General features: G+C 40.0%; 1 protein-coding gene across 1 annotated transcript in view; it reads right to left on the bottom strand.

Moving 5' to 3' along the window:
* The window catches only part of EPAS1 (endothelial PAS domain protein 1), a 130807-nt gene extending 119230 nt beyond the window's left edge, over positions 1-11577 (bottom strand). Inside the window, exon 1 of the mRNA XM_083361568.1 lies at positions 10974-11577. Within this exon, the coding sequence (XP_083217694.1) occupies positions 10974-10999 (26 nt within the window). The 5' untranslated portion in view covers positions 11000-11577. The remainder of the gene's footprint in view (positions 1-10973) is intronic.
* Positions 11578-12010: the final 433 nt, after the last annotated feature.

Below are 12010 nucleotides of genomic sequence, written 5' to 3'. Positions count from 1 at the left end.
ATAGAACTTAACTAAACATAACCTCTAATGAAAAACTTTACCAGAAGGTACTTAATATAATATAGCCTCTAACAAGATATAGGAACAGTGGTGGGATTCAGCCGGTCCGCACCACTTCGGCAGAACCGGTAGCTAATTTTTTGTTGCCAAGGCCCAGAATGCACTTCCAGAAGCAGCATTCACACAGAGAACTGGGTGTTCACATATTTGAATCCCACCACTGTATAGGAAGCTGGTTTCACTAATCAAACCTGGTAATATAGGGTTATCCATTTGGTCGGTAACCATCAAGAATCAAGAGTTAAGAAATAAATTGATGTGTATGCAGCCATGCTGGGCCTACTCAGAAAAAGATATATTGTGAACTGACCCTAAACATTATTAGGTGCCAATTATTAGATGCCAATCAAAGAAATGCATGGTCTGAAGAAGTAGTTAAATAATTAACACAATATGCTGTCTTTGAGAAATATCCATTTAAAAAAATCAGATTGTCAAAACTGTAAGAATTTGAGAAGTACATATGCATACAGATGCCTACAATGTGTTACTTCTTCAGACTATGCAATTCTTTGATTGGCATCTAATAATCTGGCACCTAATAATCTTTAGAGTTAGTTCTTGTTATATCTTTTTGGGAACCAGCATGGCTGCATACACATCAATTTATTTCTCAGCTTGATTCTTAATGTCTAGCAACTAAGTAATAAACTAGCATATTTTCCTAGTCAAAGAGTGTGACTGATTGCATTACATTCATGATAAGAGAAAGGAATAAAAGACCAGTGTTCTGGAAAAACAGACTTTGACACTTTGCTTTGTGTCAAAAAATATAAAAATTATGTCCTAAAATATATAATATAAATATAATTTAAACAAATATAAAATATAAAAATCATGACCTAAACAAATACAATAATGAATTTATTGCAGTAGAGAACAGAAACTATTTTTATACTACCCTAATTTCTGTAAACTTTAAACAAATTGAACTGCACAGTCCAATACTTTAAATATAATAATAAAGCTTTGGTACTCCGCTTTGCCAAGATATAAGGATTTATTTTCCTAGGATAATGATTTGCATACTTTTACTCTCACATAATAAAGCAGTTACGTTACATTGATTTCCAAGTATATTGTGACTACAGTACAACTCCTGGAATCCCCATCCAGATCATTGGCTGTATTAGTTGAGCATTATGGAAGTTAAGTTCAGAGGTTCAGTCTATTTTATACCATGTCAGAATATTAATTGATCTAATCTAAAATGGCTACTCTACTGGTGATAATTGTTCAAGATCTCATGATGAATTTTTCACACATTTTTCCAAATATCTTTCTGACTGGAGATATCAAGAAGTGAATCTGGAATCACCTGCATGAAAAAGGCATGTTCTATCACCAAGATGCCTCATTTTCAAGCCTCCTGTCCACAGCAGTGTCTTTTGAGTGGCATACAAATAATTTTCTTCCCAAATTTTGGGAATGTGTCATAACTTCATCCTGACCTTTCCCATACTTTTCCAATACTGGGACTATGTAAAAATGGCTTGAGACAAAGATCCAAGTCTTTTGCTTAAGCCATTCCACCAAATGGTAATATTGCAGTGCTTGTATCAGATTATTTTGCAGTATTTGATATGGAAGCTGGTTATTCTCTTTTGCTACTATAATGAAGAAAATGGAGGGAGGAGCAAATGAGGATTGTTTTTAGTTGTTTCCATTCCCATATCACTCACAAAGATTCAAGACATTCATCTAAACTCTTTTATCCAAACTGCATATAGTCAATTTAATTCATAGTTCTTGTTCAAATTATCTGACAGTGTTATAGTTTTGTTTTTACATCTGAGTATTTATTGGATCTTACTGCTAGATTTAGGATCTTGGAGGAAAGTAAATGTTGCCAATATCGTCGTGACTTGGTGCTACAATTAGGGTCTGATATTTGTCTTACAGATGAAGCACTGTCAACCTCTATGAATTAGAGAAAAAAATACAAAAAATGAGTAGAAGTTACATGGAAGGTCACTCAACTTTTCACTCCAGCCACCATTTGCTACATTTTGCATTTGGTAATCCAAATTAGCACTTGCTTCTTGTAGACAAAACAACAAGATCTACTTGGCCTTGTAAATGCCTTCGGCAACAGCAACAATAAATGTTTAATTACATTTTCAGGAAAATGCAGAGGCTCTGATTAAATGAAAAAAACCAAGACCTTTCAAGAATTCAGCTTGAAATGTTCTCAGAATACTGGAACATTGCGTTTAAAACAGAAAACAGGAAATCTGTCCCAACAAGAAGTGGACATCTGGTCATTCTAATCTGAGGCACAGCAACAGAGACAGCCCTGAATATTACAAACTGCATGTGTGAGTAGAATTAACCTCCATTGTGCTGGATGGGACTTACTCCTGAGTAAGCCTGTATAGGGTTTTCAGCTTTAATGGTTTTAATTTGCTTCCCATTTCTAGAACTTTGTAGTAGCAAACTCTTTATTCTGCCATGATACAGCTTAACCAGAAACAAAAGCCATTCTTTCAGAACCCTCTGAAGATTGCGAAGGACCAGAATTTCCACAGAGTGACAAAACCACAATCCTTTCACTTTTATTTTTTTTTTAATCAGGCACTCCAACCACCACAACCTGCAAGAGGCAAGGTTTCATGTATAGATTAGACAGTGCAGCAGTTTTGGGGCACTGCAGTCTCTTTATGTATTATGCTTTTTTAACTTATTCATACAGTACCCTTCCAATCATTATTTTTATACTAATGTAGATTTAGACATTTGTTTGACACTTGATTAATGTATGAGATGTGGGTTTGTGTGTGTAAACCCCCCTCTCATTCTCTATCTCTATGTACATGCAGCTTTTTCTTTTTTCATTCTTTTCTTTTCAAATAAATAAGTAAATAAATCTTTTAAAATTGTATCCTATATACTTCACTAGACATATACTGTTTGTATAATATGGGAAGGAAGGAAGGAAGGAAGGAAGGAAGGAAGGAAGGAAGGAAGGAAGGAAGGAAGGAAGGAAGGAAGGGATTATATAATGAGGAATATGTATTCCCATTCTTCAATATGTATTAAATTATCTAATAAACAAATGGAACTCTGTCTCACACACACAATGAGAGAGGAGGGTAGACCATCAGAAACAGTCACTCATTTTGATACATGGGATATCTGTCACATTCATTATTTGAAAGCATTTTACATGTTTATAATTTTTCAATTATTATCACAAGGATATAAAATTAACTGTTCAGTAAGAGGGTAAAATATCTCTGACCCAAGTATAGACAATGTTCTGTACAATGATCACTCTTATCCACTTGAAAGAAACAGCTTAAAAATAGATGATAGTACTGGAGCAATAAATGTTAAAATCTCAGCCATGTGAGTGTAAGAGAGCCTTGATTTCAGGTTTGCTGATTTCCTAACAGTATCTCTGAAGATATTTGTATTTCTTGGCATGGAATTGGCCCTATTATTGGGGCACTGGACAGTTGCATTAGGCAACTGATTATAGGCACATGAAAGGGTAGTAAATGTTACTTCACTTAATTATGGTTTATTATTTTTTATGGACAGATAGCAAAATAATAAGGCCATGCACATAATAACTGGGACATTTGTTGCTCTACATTAGCATAAAGTATTTTAGATTAGCAATGGTCCCTTTCTTCATTTTGCAAATGTATCTCCATGAGGCCTTACTTGTGTTGCACCAAAATCAAAATACTTTTTTCCACATTCTATGTAATTCATAAATTCATAAGAATATTATATTATAAACTGCATGAACATTCTTTTTCCAACCATGTATAGACTATTCCATACTAACGGAAGAATAAAATGATGCTGCCTATTTAAATTTATGCATATATTTAAAATGTCAGATCAAAGATTCTCCATATATTTATTTTTTATTTTTATTTACTTGTTAAATTTTGTATGCTGCCCATCTCACTATGAAGTGACTCTGGGTGGCTTACAATGTTAAAAAGAATAAAAGTGCAAAAAACAACATGTATATAATAACAAATAAAACATTATAGCTGCTTTTCTATTTATTATTAAGGCAGCTTCCAATATGTCATTTTAAATTAAAAGCTGTTGTCAATGAAAGTGAATTAAGTAATACAACATATGAATCTTTTTGTGTATCTTATATAACAAGGCTTCTGCAAAAATATTTACACCCAGGTTCTGAAGCTCATTGACTCCTGAAAGAATTTTTAAAAGATTTTTCTGTAGAAATTTAATTTTATTCTTTTAACAAAGGACTTCCCAAGTCTGTTGAGATAAAGGTAAAATACAAGTATCTAGGAATAAACTGAGTTTGTTTTCTGAATAAAAAGACATAGAACTGCAATATATGATTATAATTTTATATCTGTTTGTGTGGCAATAATCCTCACTGAATCATTGGGCTTTTTTTGTATTTGTGGTCTGTGTATTTTTGTAAGCTGCCTGGAGTCACCATGAATCAGGTAGTCAAATAAAAAAAATAAAATCTAAGATAATCTAAGTAAATACATACAGTTTGATTGTAACAGTCTATTTAAAATATGGCAAGCAAATATAGTACTGTCTACACAAAAGCCAAAAAAAGGAAAGGAATATATTAATTTTAAAAAATATACAATATTAAAAAGGAATCATTATATTATAATAATAAACTATTATTACAGTTATAATAGTTATAGTTATATAGTTATAACTAAATAATAGTTACATCAATATATAAAAAGACAAGACATCAAAGAAGAGATCATTTGCAATTTCACTTTTGCTTAAGTGAAATTATCGTTAAAACAATTGTTCCTGTTCTAGCACAAGCATATCTAACCTATCTTAATTTCAAATAGAAAGAATATGTGACAACTTTAAGCCTCTTTTTGGAATCTGTGTAACTCAAAAGTGCTTTGTCTTGGCTTATTGTATCCATTAGCAATTATCTGGGGGAAATTTCTCTCTTCTATTAATCACATATTTATTAGACAATGACGATATATTCATTTAGCCTACTTCCTTTCCAAATAAGGAGCCACATGTTTCTTTTTAAACTTTATTTGATGTAAAGTGCTGGTAAATAGTATATCAGCAACTACGCTGAAGCAGGTTCATTCTACCACCCCCAAATCTTGTAAGAATAACAATCAGAACAACTAGAACTTAATGGGATCCAGAGAACCTCAGAGTCTCTCAGAATATCAAAGATGACAGGCAAACAATTGACAGAGAAGCTAAATTAATTAAAACATTTTTTACTTTATACATTCTAATTGCTTTTATTTTCACTGTTTTCTTTTATATGTCATTGTCTTAAAATTGTTGCAATATAAGCTACCACGATACATTGTTTCACAGAATATTTAAAATAAATAGAGATGTATTCAAAATATTATACTAAAATTAAGTAAATTTTGTTTCAGGGAAATTTTTTAAAAATAGAATAGAGGCACACGGAAATAAACAGCTACTTTCAATCAGTTTACATCAACTGTAATTTAATCCAAATCTTGCTGTATTGGTATAAGATAATGAAATAGCATCAGACTGAATAAAATTAAATAAGAACAAGCTTTTACTAAAGCTAAAGAGAAAAAAACTGTTTTCAGGACTCAGGAGATAGTGTTATTATCCTTTTCAACACTTAGATGGGAATAAGTACCGCTAAAAGCAGCAATATTTATTTCCAATTAAATGATTATTATGACTGTCCTGCACAAACTTAACTTTGCCATTAGAGTACAATCTGTTTTAGCAGATTTACAAAGTGCTTAGCTTTCAAGAGATCATATCCTGAAATAAAATGGAAAAAATAAATAAATAAAAATACACTATGATAAAATTAAAATAATCTATGATGCAGTGATTCATGTGGAATTAGGTATGTATTCAGTTAAAATATATCAAATCCAGCTCCATTCAGTGTGGATGATCTAGCTTAAACAGTGAACCAGGAAATGTCTGGTTCATATTTATATCTGCTACTAACATAAGTTCACATCTGTAAAATCTAGACAAAAATACCCAAAACAAGTCAGAAGTATAGAAAGGACCACCAAGAGTAAATACTTGTGTATGTGTGTGTGTGTGTGTGTGTGTGTATGAAATCTGAAAATTTAATATAGCGATATTTCAATGCAGACTTTGGAAATGAAGTGGGAAGACAAACGTATTCCTTTTAAATTCAATATTTCAAAGTGGCAGAAAATAGAATGTGTTTAAAAGAAACCAATACTGGGACTGTGTTTGGACAACTGACCTCTATGCATGTTACCTTAGCTATGCTCCAGGATTGGCTCCATAGACCAGGGGTCAGCAACCTGAAACAGTGAAAGAGCCACTCGGAACTGGTTCCCTCACAAAAGGAAAAACTGGGAGCCGCAAAAAATATGTGCGCATGTGCGTACATGCGCAGAACAGGGTTTGACTGAAGAGTGGAGCCAAGGCGAGATATGCACCTACCCTGCATATTTGAATTGATTGGTTGAACTTTTTTAGTCCCACTTTTTTTTTTTTGGACTGCATATGGCAGAGGACCGGGAGCCGCAGGAGACAGCTGAAAGAGCCGCATGCGGCTCCGGAGCCGCGGGGTGCAGACCTGTGCCATAGACAAATGATTCACTGATATTTTGGATAGTCTTCAGCTTCTAAATCAACTATAGTTCTGTACAAAACAAGCTGAGTCCAGTTTTCCAGAAATAGTGGAATGAGTTAATTTCTAGCTGGGCAAGAATCCCCTTTCAGGGCTTCCTCCCTCATACCGACCCAAGCAGAAAACTGTCAAGCAACATCAATTTTTTCCCCTGTAATGATTCTGTGCAAGTGCTTTCACCTCTTTCCCAGTTCACAAAAGAGGCAGATTTAAATCTGACTTAGGTGTGCCAATGTAAAAACAGTGTTTTGCTCCATAAACATTCAGTCACAGCTCCAATGTGTGCAGAATCTGCCCCACTTCACCCTCCATTATGTCATACATGAAGTCGTAAGCAGTTGCCAATGGGATCAGAAGGGCAGGCAGATACAGGAACATGCAGGCTAGTCCCTCACCTTTTGGTTCCTGATTAGGGTTATCTGCTGGACCTCTATTGCTCCATCTCTAAAAAGAGTCAGATATAGCGGCCATGAAGTGTAAACAAAACTACTTGTTGGGTTTTGAAACAGAACAGCAGTGAAATAGCAAAATGGTGTAACAGTGCACAGAAACAACATAACAGGCTAACACAGCAGAACACTGAAATGATAGGATAGTCCTCCATTATTTTATGAGCAAAACGCAAAAAAACCCCCCAAACCTTAAATATTTTATTTAAAACTTTGTTTATCACACTGCTTGTGATTCAGTTCCTTTTCTAACTTCAACCAATTAGACTTTATTCAGCTCAGACCCTGGCTATTTTTTCCTAGAGTGACTTTTCCTCACCACCTAGCTGTATGCAGAAGCCAATCTTATCTACAAAATCAGGACAACCTTATTCCATAGTTAATCAGAACAGAGGCGGAATAAAGATCAGCAATGGGGTAGCAGATTTCATGCTGGCAGGACTGTCTGGTGATAGAGTTTTCAGCCAACTCAACAAGCATGGATGGCACAAAACAGCTATGATGAAAGGTTCTTTCTCTGCCACCTGGTTTCAAGCTATTCTTCCTCCTCACACAAATTAAGGCACTGTGGAGTTCATGCTCTCATTTCTCTGCATTGTTAGTAAAACAATCAGAAGAATGGTAGCTTGTACCTTGGTGGTTTTACAGCTTCTGACTCTGAATGCTTACATGTTATACAGGACAAACCAGACCACCAATGGAGAGGAAGACTAGTTGCTTCATGCATTCTCCACGTTTTGTGATTAGCAAGGGAAGGGCAACTTTAAACCAACTCAAAACTGCTTTGGAGAGTTTGGAAATAAAATCCATGGTAGTGTGGAAGACAATGCTTTTAAAGAAGACAAGCTGTTGAAATTCCTCCTTTGCACCATCAATATCTTGCAATAAAGATGGACATAAATGGAATTTGGAAGAATGGGAGGTAATCTGAAGTACATGGACTTTGGGAAGGAGGAATGTTGCATAATCCTAATTGCAAACCCTTTAATTGTAATTTTTCTGGAGGCTATTTTGCCTTTACCCCAACCCCAACCCCATCCGATTTTCAGAAGTAGCTTAATTTGTTGCACCAAAAAACAAACTGTAGCATTCTGAGGCTGCCTTCTGCAAGCTATAACCTCCAGGATGTTGATCATAGTTCAGAGTCTTGAGAGTTGTAATCCAATAGAGTGGAAGATACCAAGTTAGAGAAAGTTGCCTTCAGTGAATGCCATCAGACTTCGGTGCACATGAAACACCCTGTTGGTTGCCGTGCAGACCCTAGTGGCAGTCAGCTGATCCAAACACCAATCCACATAAAATACAAAGCAACCGGTGACAGGACCTTTACCCAACCAACCTTTCCTTGAACTCTCCTTGTCCGGCTGAACTATCTGAGTGCAATTTGGAGATACTCATAACGATCTTTGCTCAGAGGGAGCCTCAAAGAGCAATGCTCTTCCAATTAACCTAGTCCAGCAACCATTTTTGGCCAAGAAACCTACACAAAATTTTTGAAACCACCTTTTTACTCTAGGGCAAGTCATAACCATTGATGGCAGGCTTAGTATGGATGAATAGACAGCAAAGAAACACATAAAGGCATCATGTTTTTCCTCCTTTAGGGTAGCACAAAACTAAGAAATTAGGGTGGTGGTTGAGTAATAGATTTAGGAAGGAGTAGATCCTAACTTCAGGACCTTTGGATGCCTATCTAGCTTCTCCCAGGATGGGGACCATTTAAAAATTGATAGCAATTTCTGGAGCAGCAGTGGCTCCTTGCAATAATTTTGCGTTCTGCCATCACCAGGAATAAACCTTTCCTCCTCCAGCAGGAAAGAACACAATAAAATCATCTCTGCTTTTTCAAAGTAAGGGCCAAATTAAATCACTCAGGGGAAGGGGGTGGACCAGATGCTCTTTAGAGACCTCTCCCAAACCTTGTAAAGCTAGAATGAACATCTCAGAATAAAGCGCTTATTGAGAATACTGGGGGCTTGCTGTTCTCACTCCCTCATCTCCGGAGAGACTGTTAGATAATCGTGCCTCCTTCCTAAAAGCGGTTTTGTTGCCAAAGGAGCACATCCTGCCAATCTCCCTCCGCCCCCGAAAATGCAAATACTTTCGGCGCGTGGTCCCCAACTGTGGATCAGAGCCGTCCCTTAACTTTCGCGACAGGCAGGCAGGCAGGCAGGCAGGCAGGTAAGGCTGGAAGCATCTTCTACGCCAGCGTTTCCCAACCTTAGGAACTTGAAGATGCGTGGACTTAAAACTCCCAGAATTCCCCAGCCAGCTGGCTGGGGAATTCTGGGAGTTTTAAGTCCACGCATCTTCAAGTTCCTAAGGTTGGGAAACGCTGGTCTAAATAAAGCATGGAAGTAATTGGCAGGCAGGCAGGTAAGGCTGGAAGCATCTTCTACGCCAGCGTTTCCCAACCTTAGGAACTTGAAGATGCGTGGACTTAAAACTCCCAGAATTCCCCAGCCAGCTGGCTGGGGAATTCTGGGAGTTTTAAGTCCACGCATCTTCAAGTTCCTAAGGTTGGGAAACGCTGGTCTAAATAAAGCATGGAAGTAATTGGCAGGCAGGCAGGTAAGGCTGGAAGCATCTTCTACGCCAGCGTTTCCCAACCTTAGGAACTTGAAGATGCGTGGACTTAAAACTCCCAGAATTCCCCAGCCAGCTGGCTGGGGAATTCTGGGAGTTTTAAGTCCACGCATCTTCAAGTTCCTAAGGTTGGGAAACGCTGTTCTACGCCTCTACCAAACTTAAGTCCAGTAACTGGAGGTCGAGATCGCGCACCTCACAGGGGGCGACCCCCTCTTCCCCCCCCCGCCCCGATGCCATTTATGCTTTGGACTCGGCGATTAAAAGAAATGTGAAGCGGCGTTCAGGCACGCCCAGCGCGGAGCTCCTAGAAACCCCATTGATCGCAATGGGAGACTTAACCAGGGCCCTCGCCTCTATTCCGAAGCCGCCTTGTTTGTGTTTGCTTGTTTGTTTGTTTTCTAAATCAAACCAAACGAAGCAAGCCTATTCCCGGGTGTTAAGACCCAGCTTTCGGTCCGTTCAGCTGCGTTTACGATCAAGAGCCGCTTAACCTTCTTCGCCTTCGAGCGAAGGCTCCTAACGCTTCCCGAGCTTCGACCTGCTTTAGAGACCTACCGAAACGTTTTCAAAGGTTAACTAAGCGAAGCGCGTTTATCTTTCCAATCGGGGTAGCCTTTTCCATTTCGCAACCTCACGCGCGCCAGGTAACACAACTACTAGGCAAAACTATTTTGTAAAGGGGCCGCCTTCCAGAAGACAGACGATCCGATACTGTGTAGAGGGATCGTCCCTGGGACCTTGCCTTTCCGATCAACTGCACGCTAGAGAGCGGCTTTTTTATAATAATAATAATTAATAATAATAATAATAATAATAATGATGATGATGATGATGATGATGATGATAATGATAATAATAATAATAATAATAATAATAATAATAATAATAATAATAATAATAATAATAATAATAATAATAATAATAATAGTTGTTATTGTTGTTGCTGCACTACATCTGCTGTTTTTATCTAGCGCAGCGTTTCCCAACCTTAGGAACTTGAAGATGCGTGGACTTCAACTCCCAGAATTCCCCAGCCAGCATAGCTGGCTGGGGAATTCTGGGAGTTGAAGTCCACGCATCTTCAAGTTCCTAAGGTTGGGAAACGCTGATCTAGCGCGGCAGAGACGGCCTCTCAGCAGTTTTACTGGGCGGGAGAGAGAAGCTAGGCTTCTCTTGAGTCGTCCAGAAGCCTCCATCCTTCGGCGGACTCTCTTGCCCCCCCTCCCCCGGTCTCCTCCCCGCCCCCTCCTTCTTACCTCTTCTTTTCCTTCTCAGCTGTCATCCCGGACGCCTCTGCCGCTCCGGCTGCTCCCCTTCGCTCTTGGCCGGCTTGCTGCTTAACCCCAAGCGCGAGGAGAGGAAGGCGAAGGCTCTCTCCCGCGGACGTCCCGCTAGGCAAGGGCAGCCTGGGCTTGCCGAGATCCGGGCGGGCTTCGGTGGGTGGGAAGGTCCCTGAAGGCCTTTGATAGGCGCTGGGCGGACGGGCTGGCTGGCTTCGCTCGCCCTTTTCGCCGCTTCTGCCCTTCGGGAGGCTTAGAGTCCCTGCCGCCCGAGGGCCCCCGGCTAGGCGCTCTCTTCCGCGCAGATTCAGACGCCAGCAGAAGGAAAGGCAAGGAAGGTCGCCCAAGTTGGCTGCTCTCCGGAACCGAGCCGTCCCTGAGCTGACCGTACAGTCTCAGGACACTGCCGAGGATTGTACAGTCCGCTCAGGGCAGAGAAAAGGGGCAGCGAGCGCCCGCCGCGACTCTGGGCCGCTTCTCCCTTTCTCGGGCTCCGTAAATCTGAGGAAGCAGCGACGCGCTCAGGGCTCCCTTTAAAACGTCAAGCCTTGGCTGGGTGCTCCGGCGCGGGGGGGGGGGGGGGGCGGCGGCCGCCTCCGACTCCCGAGGCCCGGACTCCGGCTCCAGCTGGAGCGGCCGACCGAGTGTCCTCCAATGGGCAAACGAGGCGCTGGGCTCTAGGCCCGCCTCCTCTCCCCTGCTCTCCGCCTGTCCTGCAACTTTCCAGGACTTGTTGAGCGGAGGTCGACGGAGCCACTTGGAGGCGGCGGCGGCGGCGGCGCGAAGGGCCGCGGAGAAGCGAACCGGCGCACGCCGACCAGGCGGAGAGCCACAGGTGGCTCCGTTTATTAAAGCCCAGGGCTTAGCCTCGGCACCGATTCGTCCTCTTGCATTCCAGACACGAGAATTACTCTTTATGATCCCGTTTTCTCTCCAGCCGTTTTGCTTGTGTCTGACAGCGTCCTTCCTTCCTTCCCTCCCCCCCCCACCCACCCACTTTGATGCTGGAAGGC

Source organism: Vipera ursinii (genome assembly GCF_947247035.1).
Source record: "Vipera ursinii genome assembly, chromosome: 1".
Classification (NCBI taxonomy): Eukaryota; Metazoa; Chordata; class Lepidosauria; order Squamata; family Viperidae; genus Vipera; species Vipera ursinii.
The sequence above is the reverse complement of the archived record's forward strand: the minus strand, read 5'-3'. Positions and strand labels throughout refer to the sequence as shown.